Raw genomic sequence first — 23919 nt, forward strand, 5'->3', positions numbered from 1 at the left:
TCTCTTCTGGTTTCCCAGTTCAGATACCTATTGCCTCTGCTAGCACCAGGTCATCTGGTGTGGGGCTCAGATGAGATAACTATCACTTCTGTGTGCTTAAGTTCTTTGACAGAACAACTTTACAAATAATGAGTGGCAGGGCGCTAAAACCTTTATGACTCAACTGATAAAACAGCTCTTCATGCTTCATGGGCAGTTCAGATGCTTGACATAAGGGATATTGTGATGATTAATAATTAATTGGCTGGGGACACTGAGAGCCCAAGGACAGATGCCTCCCATCTGCAAGCTCTGGGAGCTGAGGCTGCACTTTACAGGAGGGAGGGAGGGGAGGTGGTAGGGTGAGAAGGCGGCAAGGTTGGTGTGCCCTGGAAGTCAGCAGCTTTTTTGATATGCTTTGCCTTTTGTCTTCCAACACAGAAGAAGGTATTATCCTGCACTTCTCCAGGTGGCTTTTACTACCCTAGTTACTGGGGCCCAGAGCAGGAATGATCCCTGCCAAATCCTGGTGACAGCTCACCTAAATGAGATGCATCATTAGAAGCTGCATTCATGTATTTAATAGGCTTTAACAACAGCTTTAATGAGACATCTCTGAGACCTTAAGAGAAGTAACAGACAGCTGGAAACATGCTTCAAAGTCCTGTGGGTATGAGAAGTAGAATTCAAATTCAGAGGTATCAAGTACAGAATTTTTAAGAACCTGATGTGTTAGAGACTATAAAATTGTTCTTTACACTAACTTTAATATGTCCATCTGCATAAATTTGTTTGATCCAGCAACATCTTTAGTTGTATCAAGATTATCCAAAACAGCAGCTGCAATGGGCACAGAACTGCAAAGCTCAAATTACTTACACATTACAAAGGGAATCCTTGAAACATTTCAATAACATGCCATGTTACAAACAACACTTAAAAAGCCACAGCTGGACATGTGAGCCTCCTTGCCTAACTTTACTGCAGAGATTTATTTGGAAGATAGAATGTCACTTACTCCAGCCTGCTTCCTGCCTTCCTTGCCTTTCAGAAGTAGAGGGTGTTTTAAAGGGTGTTGAAAAAGTTCAAGTTCTGGTTGGCCCTGTGAGGTTGAAGACTGAAAGGGACAAGTATAAGGAGTCTCACCTCACCCATCCCCCTTTTCTCTTGCCTCCCAGCGCAGCTCTCAGATGAAGTGTCCCATTAGCTCTGCCTGAATACAAGGGACAAAAGCATACACTCAGCAGTCAGGGACGTGTGAGCAATCCAATTAACAGGGTACTGGAATAACCACCTTTCTGTCCTCCCTTGCCCCCCACGGGGTGTCTTGCCTGCTTGCCTGGTTTTGCCAAGGCCTCTAGCTACCATGATGCAGAGCATCTCCCGCCAGCAGCACTCTGCCCAAGGGAGGAGACAGAATTTGGCCCAGACAATAAAACCAAGTGAAATTTGCATGGATCCACATGGTTTGCATTTGTTTATCCTTCCAGAGGCTTTTGCTCAGCAGAAGTCACAGCTCTCTTTTGCTTATGAGACCCATAGGTTAAAAAAAGGATTTGTAGTACTTCCTTTCTTCTGGTCCCAAGAACACCTGAGCTTGAAATGGACCCATTTGGTTTGCTGCTCTCTCTCTAATCTGTTTCTTCTTGCCTTACAATGGAATTAATCTTTTCTGTTTCAGTTCGGTACAACTCACTCCTCAATGCTTTGGCCCCCAGTATTCTTGCAATAGCAAGCACAAGAGGCACAGTGCTCCAGCATCAGAAAATAGAAGATGTCTATTCCACATCTCAAAGAACTGCCAAAGAGAAGATAGCCAGCTGCCTTGGATAACGAGCAGATATAAAAATTAGAGTGAACAAGGGCACAGCAATCAAGAACAATGAATGTTAGAACTGGAGACAGATGGTGGGTGGATTTCAGCTCGGGACACGCATTTTTAGCTGTGGCCTCTACAAATTTGGAGGCCTCCTGCACCACCTTCCCACTTTGCTACAATGCCTCCATCACAGGGGTACTCTAAAGATGCACTAGCCTATGTATTCTTAGTGCTGGGACAGACTCCGAAAAAAGTAATTGACTGTCCAGGTTAGGTAGCCAGTTAAGAAGTAAAAGGCAGCAGGGGCAACAGAGGGCACAGCCTGACGTCCATTCAAAAGATGCCCTGAATGGAAACAAAGCAATAGGAGGAAGGAAGAGCAAGGTTGGCCTCTACTGATCAGGAGGAGCAAATGCTTTCTGCTTGTATCTGATAAAAAGGAGTCCAGACACATGTCCAAGAGGACGCAGACCAACTTTCTAACTACTCAGCCTGGCAGAAGGGGTTTGGCTCTCCACCTGCCTCAGAGGGAAGCAGCCTGGTCATGCTCTCATAGGGTATCTGGATCAGTCCTTCATGGTGAAGCAGTTTTGTTTCATATAAAATAAAAATTCCTTTCATATAAAATACACGGTCAGTGGGGCAGAGAACAAGTGAGTAATGCTATAGCCTGACTCCAGCCTGGACACCCTCCTGGACAGCTAGGATCCACTAGAAGCACCCACTGTTCTGTTTTTTAAATATTCACTTAGCAAACTAAGTGTTTTGACACAAGATACCCAGAACAACCAAATTCAGAGTTTCCTGCCATCTGCTTCTATGGCAGACCTGCATGAAGGAGCAGTTGTGTTCGAGCCCCTCAGGGATTTTAACCAGGTCTCTGTCACTCCAGATGCATCAGCACACTAGATGGTAGAAGTCAAATGCAGAGCTACTACTGATCTTTCCCCAGCACAGAACTACTGTTCATGTCAGAACCTCTGGGCACATCATGCCACCTCAAATGCCCTAAAATATTCAATACATCTCTACAAAGTTGATAGCTATGAAACAGGATCCAGGATCCATGACTGAAGAGACACAGACTTTCCTGAGAGGAAGCCAAAGGTCAGATGGATATCCTAAAACGGCCCTTGATGTCTGCGCTTAGGCAGCTGAACAGAGCCTTTCATGTTCTAGATAAGTGGTTTGCTAAGAAAGCATCTCAGCCTTGCCCTACAACCTAGGCCTCTTCTAGAAGAAGCCTGCTGAGGCTCTTGGCCCAAGTACTACCCAAGCGTGCAGATTAATGCCTTAGCAGATCAGTCCCATGCTTAACCTCTTGGTCCTCTCTTTCTGTCACTTCTCACATTCACCAGGCTAATCCAGAGCTGGAGGAAATGACAAATATAGGGCAATTATAAAATCATCTGCTCCACGTAGTCCCAGACAGAGCAAGACACACAGATGAGCCAAGAACAGATGTCTAGAAGAACACCATGTACACCTACGGCAAAGCCTATCATTCACTCTAGAAGGCAACACTGGGCTCCTCATGCGCTCTAAACCCTAAGGCACCAATCACCATCTAGGAAACGTTTCTTGTATCAGTATCCGGTATAAATCAATCACTAGCAGAAGATATTGAAGAGAACAGCAAAGGGCTTGATAGTTCCTTGTGGGTTTAAGGAAGACTGCATGGAAAGCACAGTAACAGATCCATGTTTGAAGGTTCAGCAAACCATGTTATCAGTTAACACTGTGCTGGGTCCTGCATCTCCCAGAGACGTGGATCTGTCAGTAGTTCCATGGCATTCGACCCATGTGTTGACCCACATGATGGAGGGACTTACTAAACAGGCTGAAATGCTTTCAGCATTTCTAACATCTGACACTTGCTTCTGTAGAGAAGCATTAGAACCTATCAGAGATCATTTGTAACCCACAGCGTTTCTTCCCTTATTATTGCTTTTCCAGGTTCATTAAGATTCATTGCTGAAAAACTAAGTTACCAATTAAAATAGTTTTCCACTCTTAGGACATAGCCTCATATTTTGCTCTGAGATGAAAAGTCTCACAGATTCATATGCTGATTAGATAAAGCTCTGAAGTAAGGAGATACCTACTTTCAGTCCTCTAGATCTTTCATATTAAAGAACGTCCAGTGTTTACCTAAAATGGTATCAAACTTCTTTCTTTCCTAACAGTTTGAATCCATTTGCTAGAGAACGAATCTTCAGACTTCTCAATTTTGCTTCTTTTCTTCCCCAGCAGAAATATAGATTTTTATGTATTGATTGATCTCTGCCTCCCTCCCCAGCTTCAGCTACGTCATCTTGGCATAATGACAAGAACAAGAGAGACTGAAACAAACAGAGAATTAGAATAAGGGTAACCCAGGTCACTAACATAGCTTTCAGCCCTAGGACACCCATTTAAATTCAGTCCATTGCACTAATGCACAACTATATACCTGCCCATCACCACACTTAGAAATGGACCTGACAGCTGTTTCAACTTAGTAGCTCTGTTTCCATCACTAGTGCTTAGCTCTCCACAGCAGAAGCTCCCACCACATGCATAACTGGTCCCTGTGGGCTGCCTCAGTAGGCAGCTGGATGACCAGCTGAGCCACAACACCAGAGCAGCTCAATGTATAAACCAGAGACAAAGTACAAAAGACAGAGGGTCTGCTTTGCTACCACCAGCCTAAATTTATTGGGTAGGAGAATGACAGTCCCTAGTACTGTCAACACATCAGCTTTCATCAATACTAAGAGTGTTTTGTTTGGTTTTGGGTTTTGTTTTAAAGAATAGCCAAGTGACATTAGGAACCTTGACAGCCTAGTGAGCCAGAGGCTAAATCTTGCTAACCAAAGCACCATGTTCTAAAAGGAGTCTGTACTTCTGTTTGGGGAAACCGCAAAAAACACCAGACTAAAATTAACTGGAAACCAGCTTCCATACGGTTTCAAGAGGAAATAATAATTTCTCTCAGAGTTGCTCAGAGACAGGCCAGGGATTGTGACTTTGCTTGTGTATGGGGTTAAAGGAAACTTCCAGTAGCAGCAGAAGTTTTCTGTATCTCTAGGTTATATCTGACCTTACCTTGAGCCCCTGGACTTACACCTGAAATCCTTCCCATAAGACTCCTGACTCCACAAGAGTTCAGGCTGCCTTGACATGAGTACTTTAAAGACACTAAGTCAGACTATCATCTGCAGGAACCGATTCAAGAGCACTGATGTGGGAACTGGGCTAATGACAGGACCTGTGAAACTTTGCTCCAGAAGCAAAGTTCACACATTTTTCACACTGTGTTAGCTTTCCTAGGTTCTCCTCACTCTTAAGGGTTTCTTATATTTGCTGTGTGAAGGAGAACACGTTGTGGGGCAGTTTTCCTAGCGCATGGAGGACTAGCAAAAGTAAGAACTCTTGCGTTGCCCTGGATGAGTCAGTTCAAGTCAGTCCACTGGGCAACAGAGCACTGGTTCAATGAGCTTGCTGATGGGATGAATGCTGTAGATGGAGATACCAATGCTCTGTGTACAGTCAAGAGACAGCTCTTAAGACATCTTACGCATAAGCATAGATTAGTCAGCTAAGGAACTGCCACGCTAGAGAAGATCAGCGGCAACATGGACAGGTAGCTAGCTTGTCACCCTGACAACATCAAAACAGACTGTTCCCCTGGTAGATAACATATTTCCAGGCTGTTGCTAAGACAACAAAAATCCATTTATTATGCATAAATGGGCACGCTACATCACTGGACTTATTAACCCAGGCCATACCCCTTACTCTTTAGCTTCTTAATTGGTTTAGATCAGATGCCATGTGTGGATTCCTTCTTCTTGAAGCACTGAACTCAGCTGCAGCTCAGCGTAGTAGTTTATCTTTTCTTCCTCCAATTGATTTCCTCTCTCCAAAGATACAAGAGAGAAGGGATGTCTAGCTGCATTTCATCATTTTCTCACAGGCTTGAACCAGGCACTGACTACAACACAGTGCTCTGCATCACCAAACTGCTTTCCTTTTCCCTCTGCTCCCAAGTTCGAGCAGGGCAAGGGAACAATTCTACTCTAAGACTGGCTTGCTTGATGTCAGCCTGTTGTCACTCAAATTAAATTGATGCAGTCTAGGAGAACAAGAGAAGCAGAAACAAAGCCTAGCCTTCCTTACCTGCACACACTGCCAGGCTGCTCAGCCCAATTTATTTGAAAAATTCTCATGTCCTGCCATCATATTTGCCATACTACATTTTGTTTTAATTACTTTTTTTTAAAAAAAAAGTCAAGAGCATTTGCACTGGGAAATGTTGCATCCAAGAAAAGTGAAGCAGTCTGGATGGCCCTCACATATCTTGGGCTCAGGACTCTGCTGACATCCAGTGAGAGCAGCTTTCTCTGCCTCCTGTCCCATTCACAGCAGTGGTCTATCTGTTCTCTGTGGCCTCTAAGCAAGAGTCTTCCCAGAGAGTTTTTGGGCCCATAATAACAAATATCATAGTATGACATTACCGTTACAGATTTTGCAGCAGAACTAGTCTAGTCTATACTAGACTGATTGTAAACCCCAGACCTACTATGCAGCATAAGCATAGTTTAACAGTCAAAACTCAGTCCTACAAGGAAGCCAGCACAGAAGGTCAATTAAAAGCTCCAGGAAGGCACTGAGAACAAGCACCTGAGATTGCCTGATCTCTCACACTACCACCTGTGACTAGCTCTATGTTCAACCACTCGTAGAAACAGTTTAGCACTTACGTAGGACATGTTATAGCACTGTGGGGAAACCCACTACTAGACACCAGGACCCTGCTACCTCACCATTCTGTTTTGTTACCCAGACACCATACTTGGTATGGTTTGAAGACAGGAGAAAAAGGCTTTGGATAAATGAAGAGTCAGTGATAAAGTACAATCCCAAGACCAAAGTCTTTCCCTTTTTCTTCAGCAATTTAAGGATTTACCTTTGACCCACCCAACAAGCCTGTGAAGAAGATATGAGACCTCAGAGCTTCCTTAGCTATGGCTTATTCACAGGAGAGAGAGTTCTTATGAGCTTTTGAGAGTAGCCACAGGATAAATAAGAATATGATACACCTACAAGGCCCTTCCAAGAAAATGGTAAACTTTTGAGTGAACAGTATGTTTGAGAGAACTGAAATGATTCAGATTTGGCAAATAGTTTTGCCCAGAGATAACTGGCAAATATTTTATGGAAGAGGCAAAACATTTCATTTAATGTGTTTTAAAAAGCAGTGATTTTGTTTTAGAACAACTTTTTTATATATACCTATTAGGAGTTGCCAGAATTTAATTAAAAGGCAGTATTTCACATTTTGCTCTCCATTTGTTAAATGCATTCCATTAACCAACATATGAAGGAGGAAGAAGAAATAAGAGATCCTAGTGACTGTCTATCCCTTAATCTTTCAGGACCACTATTGATTTAAAGCATCTCTTCAGCTCAACACAGCAAGAAACTTCGCAGCTATCAACCTACTTGATGAAGTTGTCCCCTGGCTTTCCAAGTGGCTTCTTGGAGTACCAAACAGAGCCAGGTGATGCTGCATTTCTCCACACATAACAGCTCAAAAACAACTAACAAGTAGTGCAGAGGTGGGACCACCACCTGCAATAGAATTTCTCACTCTTCTGACTGAGCTGAGAGCATCTGAGACCTCTAACAGTAATCACAAACATGTTGACATTTTTCTGAGTAACTAGACTTATTCTTTCCTCCAGAGAGATAATAAAATGTACCATGATCTAGTCAGTGCTTAAAACAATCACTTCACAGAATGAAGTGCTCTGCCTGCAATCCTGTTGCTGCTTCTAAAATAGGCTCAAAGGCTCCTTATGTACTGAAACTAGAGGTACAAAACACCTCTATGCCTTCAGTCCCAAAACATTTATAGTGGCCAAGAGTCTCGGTCTCTCTTTTCCACTTGCCTAGCAAGCTGAAAAGGGATACTACAATGGTAAGTCTGTGCTGGTTTTCAGTGGTACATACAAGTCATCACCTCCTGATCTCATGAAAGCAACAGATGTTAAAGCAAGATGCTGAACATTAGAGCTGAAAAGAGCAAAAGGAAAAGTAACTCCCACCTCCTTAATACTATTTTCTGTCAGAGAAGTTAGCTTAAAGAAGTAAAATTTTATGCGTTTATTCTGTGGCCATACAGACCCTCTAGCTTTATGACTTTCTTCACAGCTAGCTGGTACATCCACTTCACACAGGGACCCTCTCACAATCCTTTTCTCAGACCACATAAAATAAACAAAACCCAGCTTTCTCCCTGTCCCAGGATCTGCTGCAGAATCCCACATACAGGTTACCACACCACAACTGCTTGTCCAAAAACCCTACCTACCTCCCACAATTGACAGACAAGCCAGACAGCTTCTTACAACTTCTACCAGCCCTCAGTCACTCAGCGCAGCTCTATGGAGAGGCAACGGTCAGACAACAGGCATTTGTAAGGTGAGGTGCAAACAACCTCATCAGAACTCTTCTCCCCACCTAAGTAACACACAGACTGTGATCATCTTCTGATCAGCCTCTGCTGGGAGACCATCAGCTGATTGGCTACACAGCGCGTGGTCAATGTTTCTTGGTGGTACAGCTGAAACTCATTCTCCTCTCTCACAGAGGAAGATAAACTCTTATGGCTTGTAACACCACCTTCCTCCCTCTCTCCCTCCCCAGAAATACCACCCTCTGTGCAGATGTAGCCTCCCGGGGTGCTCTGTTCCACCACACCAGTAAAAATCAGGAGTGAGATCTGTGTTCCTCAAACTCTTAGGAACTACATGCATGACTATCAGCTTTTACATCCTCAGTCCAAAATGCAACCCCTGCTTCAGCGCAGGCTGCTTGCTGTAATATCACAAACACAAACCAGGGCCTTTATCACTGCCATGGAGACAAGAATGCTGTTGTGTTTGTTTTTCTGTCAGGGCCACTTGGATGATCCACTCAGTGGTGTGACAGAGAAATCAAATCAATGACACCATCACTCACTGATCAGTGAAGCAAGAGAGACCCCAGTCAGTCACCTGCAGGGCCACCCTTTGCTTTCAGCCATTTAGCTGGCAAATGATATTAGTTATATAAAGAACTGAAAGGGTATGGGAGGACCATTATAAATAATTACATTTTGGCTACCTCTCTGAAGTTGGAAGTCACAGGGAAAAATCTCAGAGCTGGTGTGTCTACAGTGACCTGAATCTTATTTCCCACTCATTCCCTCCAGAGAGGATGACAAGTAATGTCATGGAATAACAGTGGGACAAGGCTGAGAAAGAGCCTCACCCCTCTTGTCCAACAGACCTTCCATCATTGCACCTTGGCTTCCTGCTGACCAGGGCTCTCATTCTCCTCTGCAGCACATCTCAGGGGCTCATGTTGCCCAGCATAAAGAGTAAGCAAAAATACCAGTAGATCAAAATGACAGGTTTGTATGTTATCAGGTGCAAAGACAGTGGAAATTCAGGACAACCATATCTGTAATAAAAGAGGGACAGCAGTGATATGAATATCTTTGCTTTTAATTTGATAGCATGAATGTGCTAAGCAATGAGCTGAAAATATTATGAGAGCCCCCAGCTTGAAACTCTGCCAACTGAACTATTTTTAGTGGAACGTGTTTAGCTTGTTGAAGATTTAAACCTAGGCAATAATTGCAGTTACTCTTCTGTCTGATTTAAGTAGGCAACATTTATTAATGTACAGTGATTAAGTCAACTATTCCAAAGTAAGCCACAAAGACTTAAAGCGATGAGGAAACAGGATGATATCCTGGCTGAAGAAAGTCAGCCCTGTGATCTAAGTAAGATCTAATCCACAATAAATAGCTTATTAAGGTGGAATGAAGGGAAGAAAGCTGCAATTTATGAAGAGGAATTTCATTTATCCTTCTGAAGGCAAAGTCATAACTGATTGATCAGAGTAAACTCTCTCATAGATTTTATAGACCCATATATTTCATGCAGGTCTCTGAACACCTGTGGGCTTAAAGTAAGTCCATGCGCAAGCTGGATTCAGGTTGGGAAAGAGATTGATCCATGATCAAACCCATGAGCCATGTTTTTATTTTGTGTTCACGCTTATACCTTAAATCAGAGTTCAGTATCCTGCACATTCACTCTTTAAAATGTCCTGGTTGAGCAGCAAAGTTCTCCTGCCCTGTCTGTTTTGCAAGTGTACAGGTGTGTACAAGCTCTTTAGCAACAGATAAAACAGGATATAATCACCCTGCATGCTAGGGTGAGCGAAGTTTCTTTTGATGACGATATTCTGAACACTTGGAATACCTAGTGATTTTTGCTCAATTCTTTTATGCTGAACAAAATAAGTCTACAAATAGATCTACCTGCTTCAGCTATTTGTGCAAAACACCTCATTAAATAAAAACACTTTTTTCCTAAAGAAGCCTGGTACATATCCAATGAGTAAAAGGATAAATGGCTATGATCTTTGAATACACAAGACTACACAGAGTGGGCATTTCATAGCTGCACAAAGCCCATAATTGAACTTCTACCCTAGGGGTAAGTTTTCCTGCAGTGTAAGTGCTTCCAGATGCCATACAGGGGTCACGTTCCTTGTCAAGAAAGCAGAGCTTTACATTCAGTTAATTGTTATCCCCAGCTGTCTTTTTTTTTTTCATTGAGACTAGTTTTCCAACAGTCATTCAAGCAAATGTGCTCATTTCCCAGTTCCCCCGCAATTCCTCACCACAGTATAACAAAGTGCAGATTTTGCATGGCTACATTCCAACCTCCATGGTGTTAAAATCATAGCAGCAATGGAAAAGCATGTAGCCTCAATAATCATAATGTAGGACTTGAACTAGAGGTGACTCAGTGGTAGTCAGACAGATGCTATATGAAAATAGAATGGTTTCTATGTACAAAGCTTTTACTTGCGGTTAACCCATGGAGTTAGTACTCACATATGAAGGTTTTCATGGCTTGCTAAGTAGCAAAAATTACTCGGTCTGAATGAAACTGGTTACCTCAATTCAGTTCACTGCATCTGGGTGTCCCTCTCAGAACACAGTGACCATGAACAGCAAGTCCCTTCTCCCATAATTTCTCTCGGCTTCATCTTTGGTGCCAATCACATGAAAAAATGGAAAGACCATGTCCATCCAGTATTCGGATCTCTTCAGCTCAGTAGCAGAACATTCACTGATTTGGGACAGATCAACAGTGGCCAAGAGAGGAAAGTTCAGACCACAGACTGCTGCAGAAAAAACTAAAAAAATTATAAGGAAGACAGTGGATATAATAAAAGGGCAACACAACCCCTTTATCTTCCTCAAAGTATTAACGAGAAACTCTTGCATGTGCATTTGTTACCAAGCACTAGCTACCACCTGCTTGGGTTACCAGACCTGCTGAAGACCTGTTATTGGTTGAAAAACAGCTTGGGGGAGTTTACACTTCAGGCTGCCAAGCAACTGACCATTAAACACTCAAGATCAAAGTCTAGGGAAAGATTTTACACCAACTTGCTCAATTTAACAATAATAGCTCTGGAAGAGGCAACTTCAAGCCATAGTAGTTGTGCTTTTCAGACTGTCCTCCAATACAGATACAGTCCTACCTAAACAGCCCGTACCACTCCCTCTTCCCTCAGAAAACAACCCGGCTTTTTTAGTCAACAAAAGATCACTTAATCTTTGTAATAAGAGGAGGTTTGACATTTACAGCAACCCACTCCTAATCTCGTTGGTGTCTATCCTCTGGATTCCCCCAACAGGGAAACCCACACTATTCTGTGGGCTTCCTGTTGAAAGTTGTCACTGCCTGGTGACAAAAAGCAAATGTGTGCCATTTAAGGCATACATTGAAGGTCCGGAGGTAGATATTTAGAGCTCAGTCAGCACCCAGGCCTCATAAAGTTATATTTTCCCCAGCAAAGTTCACTACATTTTTGAAAGATCTGAAAACCAGGTGTTTTATCATTAGCACATAAACAAAAAACAGAGGGGAAGTACATTATCATAAAAATGTTCCTCATCTGAACACGCCTCTCTTAAGCTTCTGTCTGACCAGAAAGCAAACAGGTTGTGCCAACCCTTCTTCTCTCTGGGGGCTTGTGCCAAGGCTAGGATTTGGATCTTCTGATTTGTCAGCACAGACAATTCCCACTCACATTTGCCCTTGCAAGAGGAGGGCAAGGAAAGCCACTTGCTACACTGTGAACTTTCAGGAAGCATTGCTGAGCAGCTTGTCCCTGTGCTGAAACTTCACCAGTTCAGACAATTTATTACTCCTGTTGTCGCAATTAACCTTCAGAGAAAATTATTAACTACAGCCTTATGCATATGAGGGACTGATCCAGATTATTAGCCTAGAAACCACGTCCTTACTGCAATTCCACTGTTGTTTCTCCTCCCTGGATGAAATCCTGACCCCTTCCCCACAGCCTGGTAGTCCTTGCTCACTCAAAATGAAAGGACAATTAGGTCCAACAAAAAGAGAAGTGATCGCACCTCCTTCCTTAACTGGGACACTGGAAATTAAAAAGTCCTCCCCTCACCCAGTGCTGCTCCTGAATGATCCTGCAGAAAATTGGGCACAGGTTTACCTGTAATCTGGCCCAATAAGCTAAATGTTTCAAAGAAAAAAGCTGGGGTCAGCACCGCCTCTGACAGACAGAACACGAAATGCTTGGATGAGGAGTTTGGGGGGGTGGGGATCAGCCTTTCTGGGGATCTGTGCTTGGCTCCTCTTCATACAATGCCTGCCTCCAAGTCCAAACTCCCACACAGACCCAGTGCTCCCCCACCCCACCCCGCCCCCCAAATCAGTACTGTTTCATACTCACCATGTCATAAACATTCAGAATCACCGGTTCATTTGCCATTGTTGATTGCAGTAGGGGCCGGATTAAAACCTTTCAGTCCCTGCCAGATGTGTATTGCTGCCCCCAGGGTACGCTTTTACCCTGAGCCAGATAGAAGGAAATGCCTCATCCTACAGTCTCCAAAGGAAGGAGCGTGAAGGGAGGAGGAAAGGAGGGAATTCTCGCCGTTGGGGGGTGGGGGGGGTGGGGGTGTAAAGTTGGTTGCAGGGAGGCAGAAAGGCTTGAGCTGGGTTTGCAGGTTGTATAGGGTTTTTTCCACCCCTCCACAGCGCGACAGATTCGAGGTTTCTTTCTAACTCTGTAGCAGACCTCGGGGTTCGTAGACTCCTCCACCGCTGTAACCAGGCACCGTCCGAGCTTGTAAATCCCGATCCACAGGAGACGAGCAGACTCCGAGCCTAGAGAAAAGCCCTCTTCTGGCTCCGTGGGAGAGGCGGGCGGCAGTGCGTGTGTGCGGGGGGATCTCGGCGTCCTTCTCGGCAGAACGGCGTGCTGCCACGCACAGCAGGGGGCTGCCGGCCACAGCCGCAGCGCCGAGGCGCGGAGCAGCTCCGGAGCCGGGCACCGCGTCCCTGCCGAGCTCGGCGGCACCGCGCGGGGCCGGGGCTCCGGGGCCGGGAGCTGCCCGCGGTGCTGGAGCGGGAGCTCGCCCCGCTCTCAGGCGCTCCGGAGCGGGCTCCCCGCCCCCGGCAGGACATGGCGGGGAGGCTGTGCCAAAGGGGCTCCAGCGCGGGGCTCGGCGGTGGGAGGAGGAAGAGGAGGAAGGGGCTCGCTGCCCCCGGGGCAGAGGGGGGATGCTGCAAACCCCATCCTGCCCACAGCCGTGCGGGCGCAGAGCTGGGGCCGGCGCCGAAGTTAGCGGGCAGCTCTCCGCGGGAGGTAGCGCGGGATTACCCGGCGGCGGGGGCCGGAGGGAGGGCGATGCCGAGCGGGCGATGCTCCCACGCAGGTGCGGGGCCGGGGCCGGGCGCCCCCGGCCACGCGTGCTCTGCTCCCCGCCCGGGTCAGTCCTTATTTTGGGATCCGCTCGTCCCGAGCCGGGCAGCCCCCGCTGACTGACAGCCGGGGGGACCTACCCCGTCCTCTGCCGGCTGGCTGCATCCCTGCATGGCACTCGGAGGGAGGGCGGGGAAGGGACGAAGCGACCGGGCAGGGCGAGTAGTTTCACTTCTGGCAGCGGCAGGGTCTGGAGTTTCTTCCGTCCTGGAGATACTTTACACTCGTGTTAGGCCCGGGCAGCTCTGCAATGTCTTGCCAGCAAACACTCCCCTCTGACTTGGACGCGAGAGTCAATTATAAAATCCACTGCGGTAAACTCATCTTCCCTTTGCTCCTCCTCTCTCTTTAAAGGGAGAGCAGGGTCTGTGATGGTGCTGGGAAAGTGTAGCGGGGGGGGGGCTGGGGCTGGAGGGGGTTCCTGCACCCAGAGGTTTGCCGTGGTGTGGGGATTAGCACGCTGACCTTAAACGTGTCTGACTCCGCAGACTCTTTCTGAAGCAGCCCAAAAGAGGGGGAGAAGCAAAGAAAAAAAAAAAAAAAAAGCAGGGATGACCTCATCTGAGCGGGAGGCGTATCTGAGGCTCTGCCAGCGCACAGCCAACCGGAGTTGAATGAAAATTGCAGGGAGCCCGTTACATCAGCAAAGCCCAGCATGCCCCAGCCCTTCCCGGTACTGTCTTCAGCCGCATGGGAACCATCCCGTCCCGGAGGACTCACCTCCCTTTGTCAGGAGTGGAAGGACAAGACCATAGAGCTGCAGCCTCACAAATGACTTGTTACACAGCATGCAGGAGGATTTGTGGTGGAGGCAGGCAGCACAAAAGGAAAGCGAGCCCACATCCCGCAAAGCTAAGCACCAGCCTGACAGAGTCAGACAGAAAACTTTTCTCCCAGCCAGTGCCAAAGGAGACCCAGAACGGTTTTGCCCTAATAGTATGCGCTTTCATTTTGAAAGGGCAAAGCCACAGCTTGGGCCTGGGCATGCATCGTGTCAGGGACTCCAAGCACAGTAATTTCATCTGGGCCGGTCATTCCATGGGTGGGCTAGGCAATTCCACGCACGTGGCACAGGGGTGAGGCCAGCGTCCCAACCACCCACCCCCCGGGTCCTCCAACCCACCAACTCCAGCTTCCCTGTTAGGTGCCTTTAACCATCTGACTCAGCAGGAGCAGTTTGTTCAGGTGGGAGAAGATGCCTCCTCCTCTGCCCTACCATCTCAGAGTTCAGATACTGCTCACAGGACAGACTGGACCCCCATCATCATCTTAAAGGCCGTGAAGCAATGAAAAGCTCCCTCTGGCTAAGCACCATCATTCCTGCCCTGACTTGTAAACCAAACCTCCTACTGAATCCCACAGAGCTCCTGCTAAACTGTCAGATATCCCGAGATTGGCACTTTTGGGTATATGTCCTCTGGTGATGGTGATTTTTTAACACTACTTGAAAGAAGAGGGAATAGCTGATATTAAACCAACTGATGTAACTGGAAAAGAAAAGCAGCACACAAGCTCTTCCTACACTTGTCCACATGCTTACTTGCTAAATTAACTCCAATGTCTGCTCTGCCCAGAGTTCACTAAAATAAATTCAGAGACTTAAACCAGGGACAGACATCTATAAATACCTAGGATTTGGGAAAGGTGACAGGCAGCCACAAGCTTAGATGTTTTGTCCTGCAAACATTTCTAAAATAATCAGCGGGGGAAGGGGGAAGCTATAAATTAAGACCAGAATTCCACTTCTAAATTTTAGACATAGAGGAGGAAAACAAATTTAATGCTAAAAGCTTGTATTTAAACTCATATTCTTGCTTTAAGAGATCAAAGCCAGTCTAAATCTGCATTTGTTATTTAAAGGACTTCAGCTGTAGGAGAGACAGTATATGTCACTTGCACGTTAAGACCTGGATTTACTCCCCCTAATTTGAAACATAACTGCGAGAGCTACGTTACGAATGTTGTTGCTCTAGGCTCCCTTTTCTTCCCCTTCAGGGGAAGAAGTTGTTCCACATGGTGACAGCCTCATCAGAGTTCCAGTGATCCTTTTAAAGTCTCTTTTTCTACCCCATTCTATTCTAGGCAACATTGCAACTCCAGGGAGAAGGGATCAGTCTGAATACAAGTGTCCTATCATTAACATAAGCTGTTTAACAGTCACATAAACTTTTTACAAGACTTGGTTTGCTTTGGGCTGTGTTAAAGTGTTCCATCAGCAGCTCATGCTGATACCAGTCAAGACACTGAACTGTTCTATTTCAGGGGCATAACTACAATCCTGCAGATAGCCCTGCTGCCAAAAGGCATCAGAGTCTGCGTCTTGCCCTGTAAAAGCATTAAAATTTAAATGAATTGCAAATACAGAGGAAAGGGAGATTCTTCTTGCTACTGATTAAAGCAGCTGGAACTAGAGCTTTGGGATCTGTTTTGAATTCTTGTTTTAACCGCTTATGCTACTTTTAGGACATAGCAGAAACACACATTGTTCCCATGCATATGCCTAAAGCTAGACAACACTTTCAGTCACGTTTAAACAGCCTCTTGCAAGGCCAGATTTTCTGAGGTTCTTAACATCCCTAGCATAGGGATTAATGTATTTCAGTTTAATTGTGGTCATCTACACTTACTATTCATGACAGAAATAAGTATCTTCACGGATCACTGTCTAAAGCAGACAACGTGGTCTTACATGTGTTCTTAGATTAGAAAGAGGTGAAATGAAAAGGGTTAAAAGGAAGATAATGCCACCATCCAACATGGATAGGAAAACCAAGAATGAGGTACAACCTTCAGTAATTACCTGGTACATTAACCAAGGCTGGTTCAACCTGGGTGAGAGCTTCAGCCACCTCCCCCAGGTCCCAGTCACAAAAGTGGCAGTGCTGGGCACTGTGAACAGTGCTGAGACATTCCACGGGGAACAAGAACAAAAGAACAGCAGTGCAAGAGAGAATTAATGGATGTATTAGAGATGATGGTTGTATCTGAGGGTCTGCCTACTTGTCTTGCTCTTCAGGAATTCTAGTTTAAATTAACACCTTTCCTTAATTTACCCTCATGCACTTTCAAAGGCTCCTTAGCAACCCAGTAGACAATGGGGCTTTCAAGCATGTTTCACAGCGGGGCTGCCCAGTTTAAATTTCAAGACACGTAATGGTCTTGTCTCCACATCAGGTACACCTATCCTGGCTGTCCATTATACTTTTTGACAACTCGTCATTTTGGATTGTATATAGTGCTTTTGCCCATGTCAAGTTGTCATTATCATCCCATTCTGAGCACATTAGCCAGGACTACCCTTTTTAAAGGAAGTATAAAATGGCCTTTTAGAAACTAGAGACAGTATTTTTTTCAGGTCTCTCAGAATGGTGGAGAATATTTGAGAATGTAAAGAGATTAGCATTGCCTTTCCTCCATCTACAACAATAAATCACCTCCTGAGTAGGTGCTGGAGCTTTGTAGCCTTATTGCAGGAGCATTTTGATGGAAAGAGTTTTATCTCACTTCTACTTGAGACACTTGCATATACCAGGAGCTGACTGATTCCTGTCTGACTTGAGTGTCGGATACAGGAAAAAACGGGCAGAGAACATCAGCACAGGATGCCAGCAATGGCAAAGGGCTTGTGCTTTGCCCTATATAAGGCAATATGTGAAATATTTAACTTCAGATTGCACAACAAAGGAAAGAACAACAGTCAAATTGCATTATTTCAACCATTTCAAAGACTTTATCCAAGACTGTGGGGATCTGTAGCTGAAAGCTAGGTGCCTGTTAGTTGCTGGGGGTAACAAAGTTAACTTTTGCTTTGAATCCCTCAGTGAGTCACTCTTCATTCTGCACTTTGCCTCCCTTCTTATTGCAGCCACACTTCTCAAATTTTGAACATTAGGTTGTTTGTCAGGGAGCAAAGAACACTGGCAGCTCCTGAAGGGATGGGGACCTGAGTGCAATAACATGGCTGGCAGGGCAGGGACTTCACTGTCCCACAGCCCATGAACAAGGTGTGCAGTGCAGGCCTGGAGATGGCCACAGCATTCAGCCAAGAGTCCAGATCATCAGGCAAGTTCATAGGGACAAGGCAGGTCCAAAGCCAAGCCGGGACATCAGCCCATGGGTCGGGCCCAGCAGGGCAGGGCTGGAGACCAGCATCCTGCCACAACACTGAGGCAGGCATTGCTGGGGCAGGGACTTACAGCCCTGGGCTGGGCTGAAATGGTGCTCCTGGGCCATGGCCAGGCCCCAGAGGACTATAGAGCTCTATCATCTCTGTTTACATCAAACAACACAAGCATGGAGACTTTCAACCTGGAAACTGGGATGAAAATGCTGAACATTCATGTTCATTTTGATGCTAAAGCAAGTAGTTGTTGCTGTTATTATTCTTATAAATTCACAGCACAAACAATAATGGTTCATGAGCAGCCAACGCATGCAGTTAAAAGGGACAGCACACAGGAACAGTAATTTGTGTTGTATACCTGAGGAGCTAAGCAGGTTTAGTTTCAGAGGGTTCTTCCACCAGCAACACCTTCAGATTATTTATTTGCATTATGTTATAATAATACTTAGAAGCTGCGGGGTGCGGAGGGAGGGACCCATGTTATTGAACATATGAACACACAGGAGGCAACTGCACATACTCAGTGAAAGGTGGTAATTTAAAGACATGGTACAGGTAAACAGCAAGAGAAAAGATACATCATCAACCCAGTGTCATGGGGTACAGGGAAGCAAAGTGACCAGACTTCGGCCAAACAGCAAATCTGCCTTACAGTCAGGACCAAAGAGAACTGAAGTGACGTGCAATGCCACACTTGTAAAGAAAGAGATAGGAACTGACATCATAAGGTGTGATCCAAAAAGCCAGATGCTGCTTAACCCTGAATGTGCCTAAACTGCCTCCCTCTTGGACCAGGAGAATCTTTGTCCCCCTGCTGACCATGCCCAAAACTACCCAACCAAGGCACTGTGGTTCTTCACTCCTGTTGCAGTCTGACAGAGACCCAGAAAATCAGCACGGTGGCACATAATACCCCCAGCTAACTTGGTCTGCCTGATGTGCTCTGACCCCTCCTACCACATGTTGGCAGCTGAACACAGAATCCAGAAGAAAAGGCCAAGCTCCTTCGAAACCACACTGCTGGGGCCACTGACTGCTTTCTGTACAATCACCTGTTAGTTAGATTACAGAGAACTGGAAACCTGGGCTCTCTTAGTCATGCAGATTTAAAGCTCACCCCATCAAGGAGAGCACCCAAATCTTCAGATTACAGAGTTGGTGTAGGCACCTTACATCCTTCTTGCTCACCACACAGCAAATGATACAAGACCCCAGGGCACCATTCCCAAATGCATTTAACATTGGGTGAAGAAAATCCACAGAAAAGCAGGTGGCAGCTCCGGCACTTGCTCCTAGACATGTTCCCTAGCTATTAAGTTACGCTGTTCCATCACCCTCAGGCTGTCTATTGATTAGTGTCCAGGCATTAGATGCCCAGGTATTATGTCTTTTTTTCAGTCAGGCTGAGTATCATGTTCTGCAGCTGTATCACAGCTGCAGCCCCGTCATTCTAGAAAAGTTAAAGGTAGTGATACAGGATATTCATTGACGAAATGCATATAAGTATCATAAACTTTTCACAGAATTTAGGTATTCTTTATTCTATACCTAAGCCTCCCTGTGCAGTCCTTTCATAGAACTTCAACGTAAAGGAAATGAAGAAAAAAATATCAAAAGGTGTCTCAAAACTAGTCCTAATTTTTAACTTTTCCCTTGAGTTTTTTTTATTGTACGTGCAAAGTACAGTAAAATACAACTTGCAAGACAGTCTTACAGCTTGGTAACAGTGGTTAGTAACTACAAGTGCTCCACTGGCTTTACCATGATTGCATTAATTTCTTTACAAATCACTGTGGTTGATTGGTTGGGGGCTTTTTCAGAATACAAAAACTTGAATCCCATTTTTTGTTTTACCTGCTGTAGCCTCACGCTGGATGATTAGCATACAATAGTATGCTGCGATTCTTGAGGGCTATTATAGCATCCAGACAACACAAGCAACTTTCTACCTTCTAGAATAACACACCAAAAGCCAGATTTGATGGCAGGTGCATCCACAAGTGCCTTCGGATAGGCTTAAGACTACTACGCTCTACTGACCAGCACCACCTATAGGTACCTCCATGCCAGCTTTAGTTGGTTCATTTTTTGACTAGTTTTAGCCCCTGCCACTTGAAAATCTGTTAATTTTAAAGAGTGAGATATCAATCTATGCCTAAGCAAAGATGGTAGCTCTCTAATCCCCTTGGAGTACCTCGTCCCTTGTTTGGTTATATACAGAGAGCAGCTCATTCCCTCAAAACAACAGGAGGGTATGGCTTCAGTGTTAGACTCTTAAGCCAATTTATTGTATCTCTGAATGTGGGTAGCATTTTACAGGCTTACAAGGCCTAGTGATGGGTTTTGTTTAACCCAATATACTCTATAAGGCATACCAGGGGGCGGCTGAAACAGGCCCTTGCATGTAATCTGTATGAGCAAACAGGCTGTGGCTAACCATTAGGCATGTGTACGCTGCTCAGCCAATTCTTTATTTAGTCAAGCCAAAACCCACTGCAGTACCTTCTCATACAAAATTGTTCATATATAAAAAGATCATCAAACAGTGAAGGAATGTCTGTCGATAAAGAGGAAAATCTAGCAGGATTTGGAGATGGAAATCAATAGATTTCCCACACACACACTCCTGCCACCCCCAAATTTGCATAAGCATGCTGTGGTACACATAACATAATCTGGCTACCAGTGTTTTTAAATACTGCTATAATATAAGATGAAATCCATATCAAACAAAACCAATAATGATGTTGCATCCCACCTACATTCATTGAGCTTAGTTTGAGGTCTTACTTGGCAACGACAAACTAATTGAAAGCCCACTGAACAAAGGCAGCCTGTGGCAATGCACGTTTTCCATTTTCTGCCTATTTTTGTTCACAGCATGAGAGTGGCCTCAGGTTTAGTCACCATTTGCAGTCTTTCACAAAGGACCTATGCGCTAAACTCTAAATGCAGGGAGATTCTGGTTAATGGCACCAAACCAAAAAGCTGTGTGTTTGTTTCTGCAGAGCTACAGAAAGCCAAAGCTTCAGATTAAATACGTTTGTTATTTAGGAAGGCAGAAGCTATCACAGATGTCTTGGAAGTGTACTGGTTGGAAATGGATTATTTTAATTTATTTTCCCCATCGCTTGGTAAAAATCCTGTAACGCAGAAGTCAGATCAACATCTGAACAGCAAGCAAAAAATGTGAGCCTAGCCAGTCAAAGGGTGAGGAAAAAACAATTCTGTCTTGCAACAGTGATAGAGAAGGTTTAGCTGACAGGTAGGGCATAGAGGCCTCTTGCAAAGTTGGTGGTGTTTGTGGATGTAAGGACATCTTTCTTACCCTTCACTAACCACCTGCATCCAACCTGATTTTGGGATGCTGCTCCCACCCTGCATCCTTGCTAATGTTTCAGTCGCTTCCTCCAATTCCAGGAGCGTGGCTCCCCATGAAACACAGCCAAACAGCTATCCTGTGGTAGATAGCGTCCAAACCCATGTACACCAACTTCTTCTCACCTAATGAAGAATCAGGGAATAAGAAGGAAAGGGACAGCAGCAGCCCTGACTCCCCAGGGCATGCATTGGCAGGGCAGGCAGCAGAGCCTTGGTTCCCGTTTCCCAGGGCCGTTTTTCCCCTCAGCAGTGTGCCCTGGCACCTGCCTGCAGACCGAAGCCAACTCTACATAACTTCTTCAGGTAGCAGAGATGCTATTATCAGCATCCCACCAGAACTTCATTTGCTACCTTAATTTCCCTGCATACTTTTAACTCATGATTGCTTTGAAATGCCACAAAGCACTACTGGTATGCCGGTAACCGCTCCAACTTCACCACAGAGATGGCAACTCCTGACAGGACTACTATCAATAGTCTCTGAATCACTTTGAGATGAATCAGACTGTTAAAATATTTAAGAGTCATGCACCAGCTTGGCTGCTTCTTTACCAAGCTCAGACCTTACAAATTATGAGTAATACTTGCATTGAACAAGGAACTAACATTTTAAAGAAAAATAATCTCTACTTCTCCCCTATTTTTGCCCCCACTGGCTAATACCAGGGCAACAATTTTCAAAGTGCTGATGAAAATCTTCTGATGAGATTGAATTATTGTATTAAAGAAAGAGGAAAAAAAGATCAGTACATGAATGTTTTCCGAGTTGCCTTTATCTTTCTAAATATTCATGCCATGCTTCCTGCTCTCCAAAGGATGAGGAGGCTAGGTGGCACTGCAGGCTAATGGACTAGCTTATTATTATAGGAATTAATTGAGTGAATTTGGTGATCTTATCACCAAGTTCCATGGCCAATATAGATTTCTTCAACCCTCAACCACTGAAAAAATGAAGGCCACAGACCTAAGTATGTAACTTTGCAAGGTCCATCCTGGAATCAATAGCCAACAGGAGCCCAATTTTTCTGAAGTACTGCTCATCCCTATAACTTTGCTTGAAGGAACGGAGTAAGTATATAAAAATGTCAGTGTTTCTTCAGACGTGTATCAGAGTTTGCCTATTCTGCCAGTTCCTCACTGTAGGTGTCACAAACACTAAAGCATACACGTTCCCACCTACAGCCATAACCTAGCCTAACAGAGACAGTGATATTTGCCTCTTTCTTGTTAAAGCCCTGAAATAAAATAAAACAAAGTAAAAATAAGTAAATAAAATAGCATCACTCTTCCTGTGTTGCCTACTTTGCCTAAGCAGTAATGCCAGTATCGGAGTCCTATCTATTTTTCTGAGGAAAAAATTATATCAGTAAAGGTGTTATGCAGGTGCAGTCCTGCTAGCTCACAAAAATATACACAAGGTCCTACTTCTGCCCACAAAGCAAAAACCAATAGCAGGCTTGCTCCTCCCAATGAACTCTGTGCCTTGCTCCATCAGCATCATTCCTGATGCCTTCTCTCAGTCTCATACCCCACTCCATGCACGCCTGCATGCGCCTCTTCGGTTCTCTGCATTTTCAAACACTCCCAGATGACATGCTTTAGCCTTGCCCAGGCCCTGTCTTAGGGTGTACTGCCTGTTGATCACTCCCACTGTCTCCAGTTATTTTATTCCACAAAGAGATTTCATTTATCTTTCTGTATGTCTTGAAAAAATAGAGTGCCTGCCTTGCCCTTACTTGCATCTTTGCAGAGCAGTAATCACAGTCACCTTCTAAACAACAATAATTCTCATGTATAAAATAACAGCAAGGAAGGATCTCCAGCTCTGAATTAGGGTGAAGATGTTAGTTTGAAGGACAGGTGTTTCTAGAATAAAAGCTCCTGCATGATTATTACTTATAAAATGACTCCTTATTGAAAAGCAAAATACACCCTTAGCAGTATTCTAACATAGGCAGCGTACCAGGCACAGCACTTGGGAGGACAACAATAGACTGAGACAGCAAAATCTTCCAGCCTCTCAAACTTACTCTCCTACTTGTAGAGTGTAATTTTTCTTCCATGCTTTATGACTTACATTTTAAATGTCATGTGTTAAGTGGACATTGTCTACTTGGACTTTAGTAAGGCCTTTGACACTGTCTGCCACAGCATTCTCCTGGAGAAGCTGGCTGCTCACGGCTTGGACAGGTGCACTCTGCGCTGGGTTAAAAACTGGCTGGACGGCCGAGCCCAAAGAGTTGTGGTGAATGGAGTCACATCCAGCTGGTGGCCGGTCACGAGTGGTGTTCCCCAGGGCTCAGTGTTGGGGCCGGTCCTGTTCAGTGTCTTCACTGATGATCTGGATGAGGAGATTGAGTGCACCCCCAGTAAGTTTGCAGATGACACCCAGCTGGGTGGAAGTGCTGATCTGCTGGAGGGCAGGAAGGGACCTGGACAGGCTGGATCGCTGGCCCGGAGCCAATGGTATGAGATTCAACAAGGCCAAGCGCCGGGTCCTGCACTTGGCTCACAACCACCCCATGCAACGGTACAGGCTTGGGGAGGAGTGGCTGGAGAGCTGCCTGGAGGAAAAGGACCTGGGGGTGTTGGTTGACAGCCGCCTGAACATGAGCCAGCAGTGTGCTCAGGCAGACAAGACGGCCAATTGCATCCTGGCTTCTATCAGGAATAGCGTGTCCAGCAGGAGCAGGGAGGTGATAGTGCCCCTGTACTCAGCACTGGTGAGGCTGCACCTTGAGTACTGTGTGCAGTTTTG

General features: G+C 45.2%; 1 protein-coding gene across 3 annotated transcripts in view; it reads right to left on the minus strand.

Annotated features, from left to right (window-relative positions):
* LOC104053365 (deubiquitinase DESI2) overlaps positions 1-23919 on the minus strand; it is an 88437-nt gene that overhangs the window by 41575 nt on the left and 22943 nt on the right. The window contains exon 1 of one of the 3 annotated variants that reach the window (XM_064462352.1): positions 12623-14368. The exons of the other annotated variants lie outside the window; for them this stretch is intronic. Within the exon in view, the coding sequence (XP_064318422.1) occupies positions 12623-12661 (39 nt within the window). The 5' untranslated portion in view covers positions 12662-14368. Of the gene's footprint in view, positions 1-12622; positions 14369-23919 lie in introns of those variants that run through there. 3 annotated transcript variants of the gene reach the window in all.

The sequence above is a fragment of the Phalacrocorax carbo genome, chromosome 10 (assembly GCF_963921805.1).
Source record: "Phalacrocorax carbo chromosome 10, bPhaCar2.1, whole genome shotgun sequence".
Taxonomy (NCBI): domain Eukaryota; kingdom Metazoa; phylum Chordata; class Aves; order Suliformes; family Phalacrocoracidae; genus Phalacrocorax; species Phalacrocorax carbo.